This window comes from Tilletiopsis washingtonensis, assembly GCF_003144115.1.
Source record: "Tilletiopsis washingtonensis strain MCA 4186 unplaced genomic scaffold FA09scaffold_4, whole genome shotgun sequence".
Lineage (NCBI taxonomy): Eukaryota > Fungi > Basidiomycota > Exobasidiomycetes > Entylomatales > Tilletiopsis > Tilletiopsis washingtonensis.
This window is the reverse complement of record NW_020312001.1, coordinates 874,505-895,201: the sequence shown is the minus strand read 5'-3', so window position 1 is coordinate 895,201 and position 20,697 is coordinate 874,505. Positions and strand designations below refer to the sequence as shown.

Here is a 20,697-nt window from a genome sequence, read left to right as displayed (position 1 = left end):
ACCTCGAACGCACGGCCTGCCTCAGCACCCTCACCCGCCTTGTCTCTGCCTGCTTGCTGTCCATCTCCTGCTCGCCGCTGCCGCTCCATGCCCCCCGCCGACAACCTCGACGGCAACGCCTGCCACGCCCACGCCTGTGCGCTGCAGTCGTGCATGCAGAAGACGCTCAACCAGGACAAGTGCCAGCACCTCGTCACCGAGCTCTACCGCTGCTGCGCGCGCTTCTACGTCGCAAAGGGCCCCCGGGCCGAGGCCGACGGCTGCCCGCTGCTGCCCGTCGTGCGCCGCAAGCTCAAGGCTGTGGGAGAAGAGCACCTGCTGGACCGCGTGCCGCAGCAGTAAAGGCACTGCGAGCCGACCGCGTCAGGAGCCGCCGCCGCTGTCTGCGCACCCGACGATCGTCTCATCACACAAGCCGCGGCTTAGCCCCGCCACCAGCGTCACCTCTCATCGACTGCTACTCCAGTCATCTTTCTCCAGCATGTCCTCGCCGACCACCTCGGGCGCCTCGGCCGCTGCATCCGCCGCGGCCGACGCGCGCCTTCGCGCAGCAGCAGCACTGCGTGATACCGCCACTGGCGGCCTGGACGAGTCAGCATTCAAGCTCAAGGTGAGGCGCATGCATCATTCATGGCGGAGCAGAGCTCACACGCGCTCCACCAGGTGAAGCGCATCGTGGACAAGGAGATCTGCGCCAGCGCGAGCTCCGAGGTGGCGTCCAAGTGCATGCGGGTGAGCACGCACGGATGCGCCCCACTGCAGCCGCATCTGACACTGTGCAGCTCTTCCACACGCTGCTCTCCAACATCGTCGATCACCCGACCGAGGGCAAGTTCCGCGCCTTCAAGACCGAGCAGCCGCGCATCAAGCGCGAGCTGCTCTCGGTCTACGGCGCCAAGGACCTGCTCGTGCTGCTCCTCTTCCGCACGCGCACCGCCGAGTTCAAGGAGGAGTGGTACTTTGCCGAGACCTACCAGCCCGGCTGCGAGGCGTGGCGCAAGCTCGAGCTGGCGCGCAGCGCTCTGGGCGAGTATGCGCGCGTCAAGGAGGATACGGCGGAGCGGCTGCGCGAGATCGCTGAGCGTGAGAAGGTGGCCGAGCAGACACGTGTGGTGAGTAAGAGTGTGTGGTACCAGATGCAAACACGCTTCTCCGGCTCATCATCCTCTCTGCGCTAGGCACGCGCGATGGCAGCAGCCGAGGAGGACCGCGAGCGTGTGCGCCAGCGAGCAGAGCGCGAGAAGCACGCGCGTCAGGCTCGTCAGAGCGCCGCCGCGGCACAGGCTCAGGCTGCGGCGCAGCAGGGCGGCGATCCGGCGAGTGAGCAGGCCAAGGCGGAGCCTGCCGATCACAAGGGCTACAGGCCCGTCGGCCACTACGACGAGGACGAGGAAGAGGGCAGCGACGAGGGCAGCGAGCCGGACTTTGGCACGGGCGCGGGCCGCAGGCTGGGCGACTGAGCAATGACACCATACGATTAGCCATCTACCGGTCCTCGGCGCGCCCGCGCGGCCGCTCTGCGTCTACGTCAGAGACGGTGCCGCCTGCTGGCAGCGCAGCCGTCTCGTTGTCCACTTGCCGCGAGAGCAGCGCGTTGTCTGCGAGGCCCACGGCCACAAAGGAGAGCTGAGCGCGGGTCAGCTTCCGCAGAGGTCAGCGCGTTGCCGGCGCACTCACCAGCACCATGACGCTGCCAGCGTCAGCCTGCAGGCCGCCCGAGTGCGAGCCGCGCGCAATGTCGCCCAGCATGGCGAGCGGGATCGTGAGCGACAGGCCCACGGTCGCGATCAGCGGCGAGCTCTTCAGCATGGCCAGCAAGTAGGCGAAGTCGCTGAGGCACGCAGTAGAGTCAGCGGCCGCCGCACCCGACGCGAGACAGCGCACTCACGAGACAAACGTGATGCACATGTTGACGCCGATGCCGGCCCACGTCATGCCGTCGGCCGGCACCTGCGCCACCTCGGTGCCGGTGAGGTGCAGCAGCAGGCCGATGGGCCACATGCCGAGCACGTTGAATGCGCCGACGAAGCCGAAGAAGAGCGGCATGCTCACGCGCTCCTCGGAGCCGATGCGCACCTTGAGCAGCGAGACGTAGGCGGCGTAGAAGAAGGCTGACAGCAGCGCCAGCGCATCGCCAAGCGGCGCGTTCGCCGGCGCACCGAGGCCCGCTTGGGCGCTGTCGGCGCGCGTGACAAGCACGACGCCGGCGAAGGAGAGCGACACGGCAAAGAGCTTGGGCAGCGTGAAGATCTCGACGCCGAGGATGCTGCCGAGCGCGAGCGTGAAGAAGCCTGAAGCAAGCGTCAGCAGAGGGCAGGGCATGTACGCCAGCTGGTCACGCACCACTGGCAGAGCTGAGCGTCGTGCCGCTCGCGACACTGGTGAGACCCAGCCCGGCGTTGAGGCTCCAATTGGCGGCGAACCAGACGAGCGTGAACTGCGCCGCAAGCCAGCCCGTCTCGCTGAACGTCAGCGGCGGCTCGCCCAGCGGCGCTGCAGGTGCGAGCGCGACGATGGGCAGCGGCGCGGCCGTCGAAGCATCGATGATCGAGCGTGGCCGCCGCCCGTCGATGCTGCTCGGCCGCGGCAGCAGTGGCCGCACTTCGAGGCTGCCGCGCGGATAGGACGGCGAGAGCCGCCTTTGTCGCACTGCCAGAGCAGGCTCGCTCTCACTCGGCAGGCCCTCATATTGGCCTCTGCGCGAGCATCAGCGGGGTGTCTGAGCTCAAGGCGCGGCAAAGCTCACCGGCTCGCCGAGTCCTCGACGTCTCGCCGGCCGCTCTCGGGCAGGCGAAAGCCGATGCGCGCCCAGAAGGACTCTTCTTGTGCGCCATCGGCCTTGGATCGACTGCGCTTCCGCGAGCGGGCACACGCAAAGGGAATAAGATACTGCCCTCGTGGGGTCAGCGGCGCCATGAGCGTGCAGCACTGGCCGTGCTCACAAGCGCAAACGACGACGTGTTCAGATAAGTGACGGCGAACGGCTTGTTGTATGCGCCGGTGAGCATCGTGTTGGTGAGGAAGTTGCTGCCTGCAGTGCCAAGCGTCAGGGGACGCTTATCGGCGCACATGTCAGCGGCCACGCACCCGTCCAGAGCAGGACAACGAGCAGCAGCAGGGCGACGCCCGCGAGGTATTCGCTGCGGCGATGCTGCGCTGCCCGCAGCGCGGACGATGACGTCGAGTCCATGGCCGGCCGCTGATGCCGCGAAGACGCGCTGCTGCCCGTGCCGTGCTCGCCCGCGCCGTGCTCGTGTGTCGCCGATGCGGCGGAGCGGCGCACTGGACGCAGCTCGATGGCCGCAGCGCTGGCTGTCCTCTTCGGCGACGGCGTGCTGGCGGGATGCGTGCTTGCGTTTGCCACTGCTGCGTCTCCTCTGTGCTCTGCTCGCTGTTCTCTGTCTTGAGGAGGTGGAGAAGATCGCGCCGGCGGCCGGCGCAGTGCCGGAGAAGAGGCCGCGGCCGGCGCCGCGCCCCAGGGTGTGGAGCTTCGCGCGTTCCCACGCGCCAGGCCGCGCGCACGTGATCGATGTCGTGCTAGGGAGCGACGCCGAGGCAGCGCGTCGCACAGGCAGCGCCCATCTCATCGGCAGCCACAGGGCCTCCTCTCTCCACTTGCTGCCGCTCGTGCGCGTGCATTTGGAGCGAGCAGAGGGTGAAATGCTTGGATACAAGCAGGAATGACACGCATTTGTGGAGCTGCCTGTCTGTCCGCTGCTTGCGTTGCCCACGCCAGGCTGCCAGACGCGCGCCCGCCATCGGCCGCGCCGCCCGTGCCTCCCGCGCCGCGCCGCGCGACGCGCCGTGCCTGGCGCTGCTCCGCCTCCTCCCTCGTGCTCACTTACACGCGCCGCTGCTGCCGCGTCCCACGCATCCCGGCCTCCTTCCAGCTCCCAGAGAGCAACACTCCCGCTCCTCCGCCCTCCACGCCGCTCCCGCTCCGCACGGCCGTCGCGCAGACCAGTGCCGACGCTCCGTCCGTCACCCGTGTCGCGTGGCGCAGCGAGCCGTGCCCGTCGCACCGCACCGCCGCGCCCGCCCTCCAGCTCCACCAACGTCGGCCACCGCGCCGCCGCCGCGTCTGAAGGCCGCCGCTGCCGCCGCCTGTCGCGTCTGCCGCGAGCGCCGTCCGCGCGAGCGTGTCGCCTGCACGCAGCATGTCGGCCGCCAGTGCCAATGGCAACGGCGCCGTGCCGTCGTCGTCGAGTGCGCCGCAGGGTGCTGCTGCGCCGGCTCCCGATGCTGCCGTCGCGGGGCCCGCCGGCATGCCGCACATCCCTGAGCATGTACAGCAGGCCCTCAGCGGCCTGAACAAGCAGCGCCTGCAGGGCATGGTGCAGGTGAGTCGGCCGCTCATCGCTGGTCCTTTGTCTGGTCGCTCATCGCATCTCTCCGGCTGCGCAGCGCATGCAGCAGCTCAAGGCCGCCGGCGAGACGGAGCAGTCCAGCCAGGAGCTGGCGAACCTCGTCAACATTCTGCGCTACTTCCAGCAGGTCCAGCTCATGAAGCAGCAGCAGCAGCAGCAACAGCAGCTGCAGCAGCAGGCGCAGCAGAGCGCGTCGCAGGCGAACGCGCAGCAGGCTGCCTCCAGCTCGTCGTCACAACGTGAGTCGCTCGTGAAGGAGCACCTGCGGCGGCCGATGCTCATGCGCAGTCCAGCGGCCGCGAGCACATCACAAGCGGCGACGCCAGCAGCGGCAGCAGCCTCGACGCCTGCCGCGCCCGCGCCTGAGGCGGCGTCGACGCCCGCTGCGGCTGCGAACGGCGATCACAGCAGCGCGAATGGCGCCAACGGCGTGGTCGCGAGCGCCAGTGGGCCGGCGAGCCAAGCTGCCTCTGCCGCGGCGCCGTCACCAGCGGCCAATGGCACGCCGACGACGAACGCTCCATCGGCATTCACGCCGGAGCAGCTGGCAGCGCTCAAGACGCAGATCATTGCCTTCAAGCTGATCTCGCGCAACATGCCGCTGCCGCCGCATCTGCAGGCCGCTCTGCTCAACCCTGACGCGGCGATTGACGAGATCCGCGGCGGTCTGCCGGATCTCCAGTCGCTTGGCGAGGCGGGCGCCGTCGCGGAAGCGGGCGTGGCCGCGCACCAGGCGGCCGAGCTCGTCTCCACCGCGAAGGAGGAGGCCGCGAAGGCAGCGATGGTGAAGCGGCCGGCGACGCCGAAAGACGACACGTCCAGCGCCGTGTACCCGTACAACGCGCTGCGCCAGCCCTTCACGTACCTTTCGAAGCCGGCCACCGGGCCGGAAGACTCCGCGGCGACGAAGCAGCAGCGTCTGCTCGTCCCGAGTCTCCTGCCGGCTGGCCTCGACCCGCAGCTGCTCATCGCAGAGCGCGACCGGCTGATTGCCGCACGCGTGCAGCAGCGCATTCGCGAGCTCGAGTCGCTGCCGTCCACCATATCGCAGTGGCCGACGTTGCGAGGCGCAGACGCCGCGGAGATGAAGCGAGAGCATGACGGGCGCGACGAGGGCGAGGACCTGTGGGAGAGCAGCACGTTCGAGGCGGACAACGCCAAGATCAAGGCGCTGATCGAGCTCAAGTCGCTCAAGCTGCTGGAGAAGCAAAAGGCGCTACGGCACTCGCTCGTGCGCGGCTTCAGTGCGGCGTCGACGCTCGCGCTCGACCGCACCGCATTCCGCAAGTTCAAGAAGCAGACGCTGCGCGACGCACGTCTCACCGAGACGCTGGAGCGGAAACAGCGCGCGGACCGCGAGCGGCGCACGCGCCAGAAGCACACCGACTATCTCAACACGATCGTCGCGCACGGTCGCGAGCTGCAGGCGGCGCACCGCAACGCGCAGAGCAACGCGCAGCGCATCGGCAAGTCCGTGCTGCGCCTGCACGCCGAGACGGAGAAGGAGGAGGCCAAGCGCCTGGAGCGCATCGCCAAGGAGCGTCTGAATGCGCTGCGTGCCGACGACGAAGAGGCCTACCTCAAGCTCGTCGACACGGCCAAGGACACGCGTATCACGCATCTCATCCGCCAGACCGACGCATACCTCGGCTCGCTCGCCGACGCCGTGCAGGCGCAGCAGAACGACGACGTGCACGCCGACGCCATCGCGGCCGAGCGCGCAGGCATCGCGCCGCCGACAGCCGAGGAGCTCGCCGCGCAGACAGCCAACCAGCAGGTCGGCGTGGCCGTCGATGAGACGATGTTCGGCGCGCGGCGCGAGGACGACCCGGTCGAGAAGGGCAAGGTCGACTACTATTCCGTCGCGCACCGCATCACCGAGCACATCACCGAGCAGCCGACGATCCTCGTCGGCGGCAAGCTCAAGCACTACCAGATCAAGGGCCTGCAGTGGATGGTGTCGCTGTACAACAACCGGCTCAACGGCATTCTCGCCGACGAGATGGGCCTGGGCAAGACGATCCAGACGATCTCGCTCATCACGTTCCTCATCGAGCACAAGCGGCAGCCCGGCCCGTACCTCGTCATCGTGCCGCTCTCGACGCTCACAAACTGGATCAACGAGTTTGAGAAGTGGGCGCCGTCGGTCAACACGCTCGTCTTCAAGGGCCCGCCGCTGGCGCGCAAGCACCTGTCGAACCGCATCCGCGCCGGCAACTTCCAGGTGCTGCTGACGACGTACGAGTACATCATCAAGGAGAAGGGCCTGCTGGGCAAGATCCGCTGGACGCACATGATCATCGACGAGGGCCACCGCATGAAGAACACACAGAGCAAGCTCACGATCACGCTCATGCAGTCGTACGTGTCGCGCTACCGCCTGCTCCTCACGGGCACGCCGCTGCAGAACAACCTGCCCGAGCTGTGGGCGCTTCTCAACTTCGTGCTGCCCAAGATCTTCAACTCGGTCAAGTCGTTCGACGAGTGGTTCAACACGCCCTTCGCCAACACGGGCACGAGCGGCGACGGCGCGATGCAGCTCAACGAGGAGGAGGCGCTGCTCATCATCAAGCGTCTGCACAAGGTGCTGCGTCCCTTCCTGCTGCGTCGTCTGAAGAAGGACGTCGAGAGCGAGCTGCCGGACAAGGTCGAGAAGGTCATCAAGTGCAAGATGAGCTCGCTGCAGCGCAAGCTCTATCAGCAGATGAAGAACCACAAGATGCTCCTCGCCGGCGACGAGGCCGGCCCGGGCCAGAAGCAGAAGCAGCAGGGCATCAAGGGCCTGCAGAACGCCATCATGCAGCTGCGCAAGATCTGCAACCACCCGTACGTCTTCGAGCAGGTCGAGGTGGCCATCAACCCGATGAAGCAGAACGGCCCGGACCTCTACCGCGTCTGCGGCAAGTTCGAGCTGCTCGACCGCCTGCTGCCGAAGCTCAAGGCGACGGGGCACCGCGTCCTGATCTTCTTCCAGATGACGGCCATCATGGACATCATGGAGGACTTCCTGCGCTACCGCAACCACAAGTACCTGCGCCTCGACGGCTCGACGAAGCCCGACGACCGCTCGCTGCAGCTCAAGGAGTTCAACGCGCCAAACTCGGACATCTTCTGCTTCATTCTCTCGACGCGCGCCGGTGGTCTGGGCCTGAACTTGCAGACGGCCGACACCGTCATCATCTACGACTCCGACTGGAACCGTGAGTGCCGCGTGTCGGCGCGCGTGTGCCGTTGCTGACTAGGCTCGCGCACCACAGCCCACCAGGACTTGCAGGCCCAGGACCGCGCGCACCGCATCGGCCAGAAGATGGAGGTGCGCATTCTGCGTCTCGTCACCGAGAAGTCCGTCGAGGAGGCCATTCTCGAGACGGCGAACCGCAAGCTGCAGATCGACGGCAAGGTCATCCAGGCCGGCAAGTTCGACAACTCCTCGGGCAACGAGGAGCGCGAGGACCTGCTGCGCGCGATGCTCGAGGCGGACCAGGACGAGGAGGAAGAGGAGGAGGGCGAGCTGGGCGACGACGAGCTCAACCAGATTCTCGCGCGTGGCGAGAACGAGGTGGGCAAGTTCGAGGAGATGGACAAGCAGCGCGAGAAGGACTACGCCGAGGAGTGGCGCGCGCGCGGCCACAAGGGCAAGATCCCCGAGCGCCTCATCCAGGAGAGCGAGCTGCCGTCCATCTACCAGCAGGACTTTGACGCCGTGGCGCTCGACGCACCCGTCGAGGAGGAGCCGCTGGTCCGCAAGCGCAACGTCGTGCGCTACGACGACGGCCTGACGGAGGAGCAGTTCCTGCGCGCCCTCGAGGACGACGACGTCGACATGGCCGAGATCGTCGAGCAGAAGCGCGAGCGTGCAGACAAGCGGAAGGCCAAGCTGCTCGCCGCATCGCGCGAGGACTCGCAGACGGCGACACCCGAGCCGAGCACGTCGAAGAAGAAGGGCAAGAAGCTGCTCGGCGACACGCCCGACGCCTCGCCCGGCCCGTCCGGCAGCGCCGCGCGCAAGCGCAAGCGTGCCGCCGGCCCCACCGACACGCCCACGCCCGACCGCGACGAGTCGCCGGCACGCGGCGGCGCCAAAAGCGGTGCTGCTGCGGGCGGCAAGCGGCAAAAGACCGCCGACGACGCGCAGCGCGACCGGCTCAAGGATGCACTGCTGCGCTGCTACCGCGCGCTCGAGAATGCGCACGACGACGACGGTCGCCAGCGCTGCGCGCTCTTCGTCGATATTCCCAAGAAGCAGGACTACCCCGACTACCACGTGTGAGTACAGTACGCGCTGTTGCATCACGCCCGACCTGAGCTGACACGCGGCCCACAGCATCATCCAGCAGCCGATCGCGATGCGCCAGGTGAAGCGCCGCATCGACAATCGCACCTATCGGCAGGCGTACAAGTGCCGCGACGACATCCACCTCATGGTCAAGAACGCCAAGACGTACAACCAGGAGGGCTCTTGGGTGTGGAACGACGCCGTGGCGCTGCTGGAGGCCTTCGAAGCGGCCTACGACCTGAACGTGCGCGGCACGGACCTGCCCGGCATCGAGGAGGGCCAGGAGGATGCGCCGCCGGCGGCCGAGGAGCCCGACGATGCGCCGAGCAGCGCGCGTCCGCGCATCAAGCTCTCCGTCAAGCGAGGCCGTGTGGCGCCCGACGATGAGTGAAGCAAGCCCGCTGCATCGTCTGTCCCAGCATGCGCCGTTCTGTCACCTGCGTTGTGTTTCCATCCGCCGCGGCCCCCGCGCCCTGCGCCGAGCCGCGTGCGCCCTGTACCAGTACCCGTAGATCCCACTCGCAGCAAACGATGACATTGCTCCTTCCGGCGTGGGGCGCTTGCCTCACTGCTGTGCCGCCAGCTGCTGCTCGACGCCGGCGTACGTCAGCATGCTCATCATGTAGCTGACCTCGTCCCAGTCGCGCATGTACTGCGCCTCGCCGGGCGCAAGACAGCCGTTGAGCATGCGTGCGGTGCGCTGCACCATGTGCGCGCGCGGCGTACGCACGGCGACGAAGGCAGCGAGGGCCTCGTCGAGGCTCGCCACGGCGGCCGCCTCCGTGCTTGCGCTGCTGGGCTCGGCGCGCAGTGGCGCCAGGAGGTAGGAAAGCGCCTCGGCGTCCTCGAGCGCCTGTGCGCTGCCCTGGCCGGTGTCTGCGGGTTGTTAGCTCACGGCGAGGTCGCTGCACCGAACGTGCTCACGAGGAAGCGTCGCGTGCGCTGCATCGCCCACGAGCACCGCTCGGCCGGCAGCCCAATTGTCGAGGCAGGGTGCATCGCGAATCTGCGCCAGGTCAAGCGTCGGACATGATCTGTGCGAGGGCGTGAGCACGGGTCTTGCGAGGGTGAGTCTGACTCCTCACCGAAGCAGCTCTTGCACCTCGGGAGCAAAGGCGGCAAACACCTCTGTGGCTTCCTTTGCATCAACGTCGCGAATGAAGCCGGCACGGCTGCCATGTGCGCCTCCTCGTGGGAAGCGTTCGAGCAGCGCAGCCGTGGCGGGCTGGTAGGCGAAGAGCTGCAGCGCATCGTCGCCGAGCGGGTAGAGGATGAGGCGCTGCTGGGCGCGGCCGCGGCGAGCCATCTCCGCGGCCTCGTCTGCCTCCTCTTCCGCTGCGTGCGGCGGGTCCCACGTCCAGTTCGCCAAGCAGCCACGGGGCACTCCGTCGTCGTGCAGGTGCGAGAAGGGCGCCAGGGCCCTGGCGGGTACGAGGCCCATGTACGCCAGCTGTGCCGTATTGGCGTCGCGCAGCTCGGCGGGCAGGCCATGCGCATCGACGACGGCAGCCCGGCCAGCCTTCGAGAGGCCGTCAGCGAGCACAATGAGATCGCCGCAGTGCTCGCCGTAGCGTGCGGTCTGGACGTCCAGCTCCGCCACGGGCACGTTGATGTGGATCTGCACTGCTGCGCCAGGCAGCATCTGCGCGGCTCGTCAGCGCTGTGCCGTAATGCGGAGCGCCAGGGGCCTACGCACTGGCGAAGCGGCCGCCTGAGCGAGTGTGCGGACCATCGCCGAGCGCCGGCAGAAGAAGGCCGGCGCCGAGGGGTCCAGCGGGTAGGACGAGTTTTCAGACTCCTCATTCTCAGCCGAGCGAGTCGAGATCTGAGGTGCGTGTCAGCGGCCGAGGCGCACACACCCGCCGCCACACCAGCGCACCTCCTGCAGCGGCTTGCCTCCGAGCGCAGCCACGGGATTGGCGACGCCGAGGATGTGCAGCATGCGTGTGCCGTTGGGCGCAATGGCGATGCCGTAGTCCTGCGCATCGGGCACGTCGCTGTGGCCGCGCTGCAGGCCGCTGGCGATGAGCGCCGCCGGCACGCCGGGCAGCGAGCCGCGCTCCAGCACGACGACGCGGTGCTCGCTGCGCTGCCGCAGCGCCGCAGCGAGCGCCAGGCCGGCGATGCCGCCGCCGAGGATGAGGATGTTGAGCGGGCGCGACATGGTTGATGTGGTAGAGGGGCGCCAAGAGGCACAGTGTTCCATCCGACGCTATATGAAGGCCCTGGCGCCCCGCCTTTCATGCGGCGTCGAGGACAAAGGATTCGCGCCGGCCACAGCGCGATGCGAGAACAAGAAGAAGTCGCGGCCGGCGGAGGCGGCCGCGCGCATCAGTCGCTGCATCCTGCGCTGGGACGCAGCTGTGCTGCTGTCAGCGACGGCATGCCCGAGCGGCAGAACAGGCGGGCACAAAGTCTAGTGCCTCAAGAGCCGCGACGACATTCGGGTGCCGAGCTGGGTGCTGTGTGCCGGGCCCTTGCGAGGAGCACCCCTGACAAGCCCCTTGAGCACACGCGCAGCTGTAAGAGAAGCGCGCGCCGGCACTCGGGACAGGGCCTGATGTGCCGCGGCAAATCCATCTCGTGCCTGCGAGAGCTTCAAGCAGCGCCCAGACCAGGCGCAAGGCGTCATGCTCAGCAGCCCAGTCTGCGTGTGCTGCTCGGGATGCAGAGCAGCCTGGGCACCGGTCTGTCTGGGCGCGTCGACGAGGGGGATGGGCGACCCTGGCGGCTGCAGCGCGCTGCCTGCGTCCTCGACCTGTTCCCACGCTCCGAGAGGAGATAAGCCGCGCCGCCCGCGCGCCGCGGCTGGCGCGCAGCTCGCAGGTGCGCGGTGCTGCGCCGAACGTGCCTCTCGTGTGGTGCCTGCCCCATGCGCTGCTGGCAGGCCCGAGCGATCTTCCGGGCCCGCCTCCTCGCCTCGCCAGCGCAGCGACACCTTCACCCTCTTCCTCTCGCTGCCCGCCTTGCCGTCGCCGTCACCTCACATCACCTCTCGCTGCCTCGGCGGACGCAGCGCCGCACTACTCTCGCATCAACGTGCGCTCAGAGCAGAGTTCGCTCGCGCCATCTCCCATCACATCACATTGCGCACCAGCACGCCACGGCCGCCGCATCACACCGTCTCTCAACGCCCCTCCGCTGCAGCAGCCAAGCACAAGCCGCACAGGTCGCCGCAGCACCGCAGCGCCTCGCTCCACGCCCGTGCCTGAGACGCAGGTCCCAGCCGCGTCTGCCGCGCCCCTGCCCTCCCGCGCGGCCTGAGTCAGCGATCTTTCAGGCGCCGGCAGCATGGCGGGCAGCCACAGCACCGATGAGGGTGAGTGCTGCAACTGCACGAGTCGGAGTATCGTGCTGGCTGTGCAAGTGCTGTCGCGAAGAAGCAGGGGCCCATGCGCCTCGCTGGAGAAGACGTCCAGCCCTGCACTGCCGCTCTCTGTCCGCATCTGCCTCAGCACGCTGCACCTCACGCCCAGCACCTTTCGCATCTGACACCGGCGCATTCCTCAGGTGCCTCGCACTCCAACGCACCCTCCAACCTCGCCGCTCAGCGCCCGTCCGCGCCGAGCTCGCCGGGCCCGGGCTTCTCGCGCCCCGCTGCCACGGCCAACGCGCTGCGCCGCGCCTCGGTGCAGCCGGTGCCGACGGCCAGCAGCGACGGCGGCGCCGGCAGCCCCTTCTCGGGCGCCGGCGGCGCCGGGCGTGTCTTTCCGCGCAGTCTGACGCACGACGTCGCCAACAGCGGCCACGGCTTCGCACCGCCTGCGTCTCCGGCGCACGGACGCCGCTCTTCGATTGCTGGCCGCGCTGGCCGCCAGCAGCAGGGCGACGCCGAGGCGGGCGAGGGCGAGGCGCGCTACGCCGGTGCATCGGGCTTCAACCTGGAGGGCCGCAGCTAGTGAGTGGGATCGCAGGCCGCGCGGTCTCCTCGGATCGGCTTCTGGCTCCAATCTCTTGTGTGAGCCGCCTGCGGAGCGCTGCCTGACCTCTTCCTCTCAGCCGCTTCCAGACGGCAACGCACGACGGCACGCAGCTCGGCCGCTCGTACACGGCCACGTCGGGCACGATCCGCGACAGCACGGCGCTGTTGGCGGGCATGGCGCTCATGTCCGACGACGACGAGAGCAACTCGTCGCGCATCGAGGAGCGCGACGAGGGCGAGGCGGAGCTCACGGCGCCGGCGCGCCTCGATGGGCTGTCCAGCAGCGCGGGCGGCAAGTCAGGCTCGTACCTGAGCGCCGAGCGCGGACCTAGCAATCTTAGCCGCGTCATGGCTTCTAGCGCCGGCACCAGTCCGGCCACCGTGCGTGCCGTTCGCAGCAACGAGGGCTCGCCGCGCGATGCAGATGCTACGCCCAAGGCACAGCGCTCGCCTAACTCGGGCCAGGGCAAGTTCATCTCGCCGCAGGCCCCGGCGTCGGAGACTACGCCCTTGCTTGCGGGCGCCAACGAGCGCATCGGGCGCGACCCGCAGCTCTCCAGCTCGCAGAGCCAGCAGAAGCGCGATCGCAGCACCAGCACGAGCAGCAGTTCGCGCTCGGGCGGTGTGGTGCGCGCGCTGCGCGGTGATGCGCGCAAGATCGTCCAGAGCCCCGGCGCCGTCTCTGGGCTCTCGATTCCGGCGTCTGCTGCGTTCGGCGACGCTGTGGCTGCCAACGAGTCGGGCTTCAGCCTGCGCGGCTCCAACAGCGGCTCCGGCAGCGGCGTGCGCAACGTGTACGGCTCTGGCGCGCTGGCGCAGGCGTCTGCCGAGGCCGAAGCGGCGGGCAGCAGCGGCATCGAGACGCAGCGAGCCGGCGGCGACGGCGACGGCTCGCGCATGTCGCTGCCGCCGCCGGGCCCCAACTACCAGGTGCACTGGGCGCTGCCGGACGACACGGACTACGACACTGAGGACCGGCCGATCTCTGCTGCCTGGGCCATCGTGCCCACGGCGCTGCGGCCCGGCAAGGGCGCGCGCCCGCTGCGCGCCGGCTTCTCGCCGTCGGACTACGTGCGCTCGGGGCGCGACTCGCTGAGCAAGCTGACCTGGACCGACGTGCTTGAGGCGGGCAAGGAGCCCGTGCGCTGCCTGCCCGCCGTCATCCTCGGCCTGCTGCTCAACGTGCTCGACGGCGTGTCGTACGGCCTGATCATCTTCCCAAACTCGTATCCCATCTTCTCCGACTTTGGCGGCGACGGCGTGAGCATGTTCTTCGTGACCTGCGTCATCTCGCAGCTCGTCTACTCGCTCGGCGGCTCAATCTTCCGCGGCGGCAACGTGAGTGCTGCTGAGGCGCTGCTGTCCTGCGTTGCTGACGCGTGCTGCAGGCATCGATGATGATCGAGGTCGTGCCCTTCTTCCACATTCTCGTGCAGGGCATCCTCGACGAGCTGGGCGACAGCGACCCGGCGGCCGTCATCTCGACGACGATCGTCTCGTTTGCCATGTCGTCGATCTTCGCCGGCATCGTCTTCCTCATCCTCGGCTGGTTCCGCCTGGGCCTGCTCATCGGCTTCTTCCCGCGCCACATCCTCGTCGGCTGCATTGGCGGCGTCGGCGTCTTCCTGATCGAGACGGGCCTCGAGGTCAGCAGCCAGCTGCGCTCCGAGGAGGGCTTCCAGTGGAACCTCGAGAGCTGGAACTACCTGACGCAGTCGTGGGACATGGTGGCGCACTGGGCGCCCGCGCTCGGCCTGGCGATCCTGCTGCGCGTCATCACGGCGCGCTACCACCAGCCGCTCATCTTCCCGACCTACTTCCTCGTCATTCCCGTCATCTTCTACATCTTCGTCGTCGGCGCGGGCCGCCAGTCGGTCGACTCGCTGCGCGAGCACGGCTGGGTGTTCGACATCGGCAATGCCGGCGACGTGCCCTTCTGGCACTTCTACACGTACTTCGACTTCCGCAAGACGAGCTTCCGCGCGCTGTGGTCGACGATGCCCACGCAGCTGGCGCTGACGTTCTTCAGCATCCTGCACGTGCCGCTCAACGTGCCTGCGCTGGCGATCAGCGTCAACGAGGACAACCTGGACACCGACCGCGAGCTCGTGGCGCACGGCATCTCCAACATCCTCGCCGGCTTCGCGGGCTCCGTGCCCAACTACCTCTGCTACGTCAACTCGGTGCTCTTCTACCGCGTCGGCGGCGGCAGCCGCACGTCGGGCGTCATGCTGGCCGGCGGCACGTTCGCCATCCTGCTGGCGGGCCCCGGCGCCATCGGCTACCTGCCCATCGTCGTCGTGGGCGCGCTCATCTTCGTGCTCGGCATCGACCTCGTCAAGGAGGCCGTGTGGGACACCGTCGGCCGCGTCAACGGGTGGGAGTACTTTACAATCTGGGTCATCCTGGGCACGATGACGTACTACGACTTTGTCGTGGGCATCCTCGTCGGCGTGATCCTGGCGTGCCTCTTCTTCGTCGTGCAGACGAGCCGGCGCCCGTGCGTCAAGTCCATCCTCGACGGCACGGTGGCGCGCAGCACGGTGCGCCGGCACACGACGCAGCGCCAGTTCCTCGACGCCGTCGGCAGCCAGCTGCAGCTGCTCAAGCTCAACGGCTTCCTCTACTTTGCCAACATCAGCTCCGTCGAGGAGCTCATCCGCCGCGCGCTCGACATCGCCACGTGGCAGCACACGCCGATCCGCTTCATGATGGTCGACTTTTCGCTCGTGTCCGGCATCGACTTCTCGGCTGCCGAGGCGTTCACGCGCATCCAGCGCCTGCTCGAGACGAAGGGCGTGGTGCTCGTCTTCTGTGGCCTGACGCCGGAGAGCGACGTCGGCTCTGCCCTGCGCGCCGTCGACATGTGGCCCGAGGTGTTCCAGAATCTCAACGAGGCGCTGACCTGGACCGAGAGTGCGTCGTCTGGCCGCTTCCTCCGAGTACACCACTGACGCCAGGCTCCTTGCTGAACAGACAGCTTGCTGCGCGGCATGTACGCATCGAACATGAGCGCCGGCAAGCAGTTCAGCCAAGCCTCGCTTGCTGCCGGAGGCGGCTTGGGTGAGTCCTGCGCGCGCCATCGAGCCCGTGCAATGCTGACAATTACCTCATAGACGTGCCGGATAAGAAGCGGCAGCCCGCATTTGTGCTCGACGAGACCGTCGAGAACTCGCCTCGCCGGCACCACCTGCACCAGGCTGCGCTCGAGGCCACCAAGGGCTCATCCTCAGCAATGGCGGCGGTGCGGCGGAACGCAGGCATTGCCGAGGGCGGCCAGGCGAGCGACCGCCAGGCGTCTGCACCGCGCACCCAGCCGCTGGCACTGCTGCTCGTCACATTCTCAGCGTACGCCGGGCCAGACGCGGACGAGGCGCTCTTCGCCGAGCTGGCCTCGTACTTCCGGCCCATGCACGCCGCCGAGGGCGAGACGCTGTGGGAGCAGGGCGACGAGTCCGACTCGCTCTACCTCATCGAGGCCGGCATCCTCAACGTGCGCTACGACTTCGAGGAGGGCTTCGAGCTCAACGAGCGCGTCCTCGCCGGCACGCTGGCCGGCGAGCTCACGTTCCTCTCGTGCGAGCCGCGCAACACGACGGCGCACGTCGAGCTCGACTGCACGCTGCATCGCATCGACCGCGCCAGCATGAAGGAGCTCGAGCAGAAGTCGCCCGCCGTGTTCGGCGCCTTCGTCCAGATGCTGCTGCGCGCCACGGCCGAGGAGCAGAGCCAGCTCATGAGCTACCTCGTCTCGCGCCTCTCTTAGACTGCTCGCTACTCCTACACGTTCCCCTGCTGTCCACCCAAGCTTTGCCCACTGCCCCTGACGAATGAAACAGATAATAGCACAGGCGCGAGTGCGCGCAGATATACAGAGCATGCGGGCCACGCGGGAATCATTGGATCATGGAAACGAGAGGGGTCAAGGAGCAGCGCTACTTGCGGCCCGAGCGGCGAGCTGCAAGCAGTGAAAGTCAGCGCACGTCCGAGACCTGCAGTCAGGCAGGCTACGCACCGAGGCCACGCTGCACGTTGCCCAAGAACTTGAGCGACGCTTGCCGGTCGAAGCGGATCGTCCTGTCGGCGGCGTCAGCAGATGCTCGCGCTTGTTGCGCAGCGCTACACTCACTCGAGCAGGTACGCAGGCATGCTCTCCGACGCCATGAGCTCGGCATCGCGCTGCTCGTCGAGGTGCGGGATGTACACGAGGTCGTCGCGCTCCTTCTCCGGCGCCGCATCGTGGCCGTCGGCGTAGCCGGGCAGCATGGATCGCGACTCCTCGAGCGTGAGCTGCAGGTCTGTAGGCCAGACGGCACGGTGAGCTGAGGCGCAACACGGCTGCACCGAGTGACGCACCATGGTAGCCGGAGCAGGCAAAGACAGACTTGAAGCGGCGCAGGCCGCGCTTCGTGTCGTAGAGCTCCACGCCATTGACAATGAGGCCCGTAAGGTCCTCGTACAGCCGCCGCACGGCGCGCTCCTCGGCGGAGGCGCTTTTGCTGCCGGCCGCTGCAGCAGCAGGTGCCACGGCAGCCGGTGCGCGCGACAGGAGCGCCCGCGAGCTGGCCACCTCCGTCCGCAGCTCGAGCTGCAGCCGCTCGACTGCTCGGCAACGCGATCAGCTGTATACGCAGGCCACGCTCCACCTAACCCTACGCACCTTCTTCTTGCAGCTCGCGCTCGCGAGCACGGCCGGCATCGCGCTGTCGCTCCATCTCGCGCAGCTCGTCCTCATCCGCTGTCCGTGTGCTGCCAGAAGCGGCAGCTGTGGCGCCGCCTGCCTCGAGCGCACGCACCCGCCGCTCGCTCGACTCCAGGCGCGCCTTGAGCGTGCTGATCAGCTCCTGTGCGTCTGAGCATGTCCTGGCTGTGAGCGCGATTCGGCGAAACGCTCTCGCACAGACTCACGCCGCGACTTGGACTCGGCGGTCCGACGCCACTCGCTCAGCGCACGCTCGGGCTCCGTCTTGCGCAGCTCGCGCAGCGAGTCGAACTCGGCCTGCACCGCGTCGCGCTCGGCGGTCATCTGTGAGGCGGCAGTGAGCCGCTGGCTGGGACCACCAGGCCTCTTCTCCACACGCACCTGCTCGAGGCGCCGCTCCAGCGCGGCCATCTTGTCTTCCGGCATGCTGCTGCTGCTGCCCTTGCTCGCCGACACGGCACGGCGTGCGGCGCTGCTGCTGCTGCCCGACACGACGCGGCGCGACTTGCTGCTGGGCGCGCCGGCGTCGGCGTCGGAGTCGTCGGAGCGCTCGGCGTGCAGCGCAAAGGCGGTGCCGCGGTTCTCCTTGTTGGTGGTGCTGCGGGAAGATGCAGCGACGGCGGGCATCGCGACGAGGGGTTCAAGCGGGTATGAGAGTGCTGCGGGAGGAACAGAGTGGCAGCGCCGACGAGCAACACGACGAGACGCGCCGAGATACACACAGCGAGTCGCGCCGGCGCCCCGCATCACGTGCCGCGCGCCTCCTCCACCAGCCAGCGCGCCCGGGCCAGCACGCTAGGCAGGCCCAGCAGCTTCCCTCGCGACTGCCACCATCCCTCCAACATCGCACGCCGCATCTCTCCCGCACTGTGCTCTGCTGCACTCACCACGCATAGCTTCCTCGCACGCCGCCGCTGCGCCGCCGCATGGACATTCCGCGCAGCAGCACCGCGCCCGCGCGCCGCGCCGGGCCCTCGAGCGCCTCGCTGCCCTCGACGGCCGCGTCGTCGTCGCGCGCCTCGGCCTCGGTGTCGCGCTCGCGCGCCGGCACCGGCACCACCGCGGGCGCCTCGACCTCACGAGGCAACACGGCCACTGGCGCCCGCCGCGCCTCGGCCGGCAGCCGCGACCGCCATGCCGCGGCGCTCGAGGCGATCCGTGACTTTCTGCGCGGGCGCAGCAGCTACGACGTGCTGCCCGTCAGCTTCCGCCTCGTCGTGCTCGACACGCGCCTTGTTGTGAAGCCGGCGCTCGACGTCATGTGGCAGGCTGGTGAGTCGCAGCAGCGGCGTGTGGCGATGGCAAGGCCAGGATGGGCCCTTGGCTGCCGCGTTGCGATGAGCGATAGGACGCCGGACCTAGACCGGGCCGCTGACGGTGTTCTCACTGCAGGCGTCGTGTCTGCACCTCTCTGGCACTCACATCCGCCAGCGCCTGCGGGACCGCCTGCCGGCGCCGCTCCGAGCTCTGCGCCGCAGGACGGCTCCACCCTCGCCAGCATCGAGGAGGACGAGGCGCGGGTGCCAGGCCCTGCCGGCGTGCTCTCAGCAGCGTCACGCTCCAAGGCGCCGACGCGCCAGGGCTTCGCCGGCATGCTGACCGTCAGCGACATCATCCACCTCATCCAATACTACTACCAGCACTCGAGCTACGACGACGCCGCGCGCAACGTCGAGCGCTTCCGGCTGGAGATGCTGCGCGGTGAGTGGCGGGCTGCTGGCAGACGATGCGGGCGGGACTTGCACTGCATACGCATGCAGAGTGTGCTTGAGCGCAGCAGAGCATTCTATCAGACAGGACAGCATGGCTGATATCTCTTTTGCAGACATCGAGCAGGCCCTCCATGTGCCCACGCCGCCACTCGTGTCCATCGCGCCGCTGCGGCCGCTCTACGAAGCCTGCCAGCTGCTCATCCAGACGCACGCGCGTCGCATGCCGCTGCTGGACCACGACGAACAGACGGGCCTTGAGACGTTGATCTCGGTCCTGACGCAGTATCGTGTGCTCAAGTTCATCGCCATGAACGTGAGTCACGCGGTGTACCGCAACTAGCGACGATGCTGACTGCTCCGCAGTGCCGAGAGACAGCAGGCCTGCATCGCTCGGTGCGCTCGCTCGGCATCGGCACGTACGTGACGGGCACGCACGGCGTCGGCACGCTGCGCAACGGCCCATCACATCGTGGCTCGCGCACAGGAAGCGGTGGCAATGCGGCCTCGCGCTCACGCGTGGGAAGTGGCAGTGCGCCGGGCAGCGGCAGCGGCAGTGTGCTCGAGGCGCCCGCAGAAGGGCTCGGCGAGGCAGCAGAGGCGCGTGCCGCTGTGCGCGAGGAAGCGGTGGAGGATGCACCAGCACCAGCACTGCCGACGCCACCTGCAGCTGAAGAGCCGGCACAGCCTACTACACCAGCGACGCCGACGGGCCACCCGTACGAGCCGCTGGCCACGGCGACGCTCGACACGACCGTCTTTGACGTGGTGCACATGTTCAGCGAGCGCGGCATCTCGGCGGTGCCGATCCTCGATGACGAGGGCTACGTGGTGGACATGTATGAGACTGTCGATGTCATTGTACGTACGGCGTGTGGAGCGCTGCTGCAAGATGTTGACTGTCCCTCCACAGGACCTCGTGCGCTCCGGCGCATACCAGTCGCTCGACACCACCATCCGGCAGGCCCTGGCGCGGCGTCCAGCCGACTTCCCTGGCGTTATGACGTGCGGGCCAGATGACTCGCTGGCGTCCATCTTCGCACTGCTGCGCTCGCGGCGCGTGCACCGCCTGCTCATCCTCGAGCCGCCGCCGCGGGAGTCAGGCGTGGCGTCGCCGCCGCCGACGGGCACCGACGATGCCGGCGAGGCCCTGCCGCCGCCTGTGCGTCCACGCGGGCGCCTCGTCGGCATCCTCTGCCTCAGCGACATTCTGCGCTATGTCGTCGGCGTCGAGCACACGGCGCAGGCGCCACGCGAGCGCACGACGAGCCAGAGCAGCGCAGCCATGTCCACCTCGGGCGTGGGGCGCCCGCAGACGCCCAGCGCCTCGGATGCACAGGACGACGTGGGTCGTGCGGCCGAGCTCGCCGAGCAGGCCGACGTGCCGTCGACGATCCCCGAGGATTCGGTGCCGCCAGAGGCGCGCGACGGCGCCGAGGCGGCCGACCCGCTCCTCACTCCGCAAGCAGAGGCAGACCGTTCGCTGCGCGCCGACGACGCCGCAACGCTAACGCCACACACCGAGCTCGCCACCGTGACGGAGGGCGAGGCGAAATGATCGCCCACGTCCGCATCGCACCTGCCGCGCCCTAGATGCCCTTCCACGCTCCTGCCGTGCCATGATTCCCGCCCACCCGCTAGACGCCATCTGCAGCCTCGCGCAATTGATCTTACCCTTGCATCATCCCTCCACGCAGCTCGATTGGTGAATGGTGGACATT

At 68.3% G+C, this 20,697-nt stretch overlaps 8 protein-coding genes across 8 annotated transcripts; 5 read left to right on the top strand and 3 right to left on the bottom strand.

Annotated features, from left to right (window-relative positions):
* The first annotated feature begins 42 nt into the window (after positions 1 to 42).
* On the top strand, positions 43 to 1,920 carry FA09DRAFT_315909 (hypothetical protein). The gene is made up of 4 exons (XM_025740823.1): positions 43 to 610; positions 664 to 732; positions 783 to 1,112; positions 1,179 to 1,920. Exons 1-4 carry the CDS (start codon positions 482 to 484, stop codon positions 1,458 to 1,460), a joined length of 810 nt encoding a protein of 269 aa, XP_025600526.1. The 5' UTR covers positions 43 to 481; the 3' UTR covers positions 1,461 to 1,920.
* FA09DRAFT_281771 (hypothetical protein) lies at positions 115 to 312 on the top strand (the record flags this gene model as incomplete). The annotated part of the gene is made up of 1 exon (XM_025739815.1): positions 115 to 312. A coding segment is annotated over one exon (198 nt), but the record flags the coding sequence as incomplete, so codon positions are not given.
* Positions 1,458 to 3,405, bottom strand: FA09DRAFT_328352 (hypothetical protein). Its single transcript, XM_025741736.1, has 7 exons — positions 3,088 to 3,405; positions 2,943 to 3,031; positions 2,747 to 2,889; positions 2,344 to 2,696; positions 1,889 to 2,291; positions 1,678 to 1,831; positions 1,458 to 1,626 (listed from the first exon to the last, which is right to left on the bottom strand). The coding sequence occupies exons 1-7, from the start codon at positions 3,188 to 3,190 to the stop codon at positions 1,486 to 1,488; spliced, it is 1,386 nt and encodes a 461-aa protein (XP_025600525.1). The 5' UTR covers positions 3,191 to 3,405; the 3' UTR covers positions 1,458 to 1,485.
* A 430-nt stretch (positions 3,406 to 3,835) lies between these two features.
* FA09DRAFT_315903 (hypothetical protein) lies at positions 3,836 to 9,188 on the top strand. Its single transcript, XM_025740822.1, has 5 exons — positions 3,836 to 4,340; positions 4,405 to 4,606; positions 4,661 to 7,567; positions 7,625 to 8,633; positions 8,692 to 9,188. Exons 1-5 carry the CDS (start codon positions 4,158 to 4,160, stop codon positions 9,032 to 9,034), a joined length of 4,644 nt encoding a protein of 1,547 aa, XP_025600524.1. The 5' UTR covers positions 3,836 to 4,157; the 3' UTR covers positions 9,035 to 9,188.
* Positions 9,189 to 9,208: 20 nt separating this feature from the next.
* FA09DRAFT_337064 (FAD/NAD(P)-binding domain-containing protein) lies at positions 9,209 to 10,807 on the bottom strand (the record flags this gene model as incomplete). Its single annotated transcript, XM_025743965.1, has 5 exons — positions 9,209 to 9,519; positions 9,568 to 9,677; positions 9,729 to 10,285; positions 10,340 to 10,468; positions 10,523 to 10,807. 5 exons carry the CDS (start codon positions 10,805 to 10,807, stop codon positions 9,209 to 9,211), a joined length of 1,392 nt encoding a protein of 463 aa, XP_025600523.1.
* Positions 10,808 to 11,570: 763 nt separating this feature from the next.
* Positions 11,571 to 16,413, top strand: FA09DRAFT_328348 (hypothetical protein). Its single transcript, XM_025741735.1, has 6 exons — positions 11,571 to 11,962; positions 12,154 to 12,541; positions 12,643 to 13,903; positions 13,954 to 15,481; positions 15,542 to 15,628; positions 15,682 to 16,413. The coding sequence occupies exons 1-6, from the start codon at positions 11,935 to 11,937 to the stop codon at positions 16,329 to 16,331; spliced, it is 3,942 nt and encodes a 1,313-aa protein (XP_025600522.1). The 5' UTR covers positions 11,571 to 11,934; the 3' UTR covers positions 16,332 to 16,413.
* Positions 16,388 to 17,901, bottom strand: FA09DRAFT_358981 (hypothetical protein). The gene is made up of 7 exons (XM_025745037.1): positions 17,649 to 17,901; positions 17,474 to 17,591; positions 17,226 to 17,417; positions 16,922 to 17,167; positions 16,695 to 16,863; positions 16,581 to 16,642; positions 16,388 to 16,523 (listed from the first exon to the last, which is right to left on the bottom strand). Exons 1-7 carry the CDS (start codon positions 17,892 to 17,894, stop codon positions 16,501 to 16,503), a joined length of 1,056 nt encoding a protein of 351 aa, XP_025600521.1. The 5' UTR covers positions 17,895 to 17,901; the 3' UTR covers positions 16,388 to 16,500.
* A 204-nt stretch (positions 17,902 to 18,105) lies between these two features.
* Positions 18,106 to 20,665, top strand: FA09DRAFT_358980 (hypothetical protein). Its single transcript, XM_025745036.1, has 6 exons — positions 18,106 to 18,213; positions 18,451 to 18,539; positions 18,660 to 18,968; positions 19,093 to 19,292; positions 19,343 to 19,837; positions 19,890 to 20,665. The coding sequence occupies exons 1-6, from the start codon at positions 18,194 to 18,196 to the stop codon at positions 20,532 to 20,534; spliced, it is 1,758 nt and encodes a 585-aa protein (XP_025600520.1). The 5' UTR covers positions 18,106 to 18,193; the 3' UTR covers positions 20,535 to 20,665.
* Positions 20,666 to 20,697: the final 32 nt, after the last annotated feature.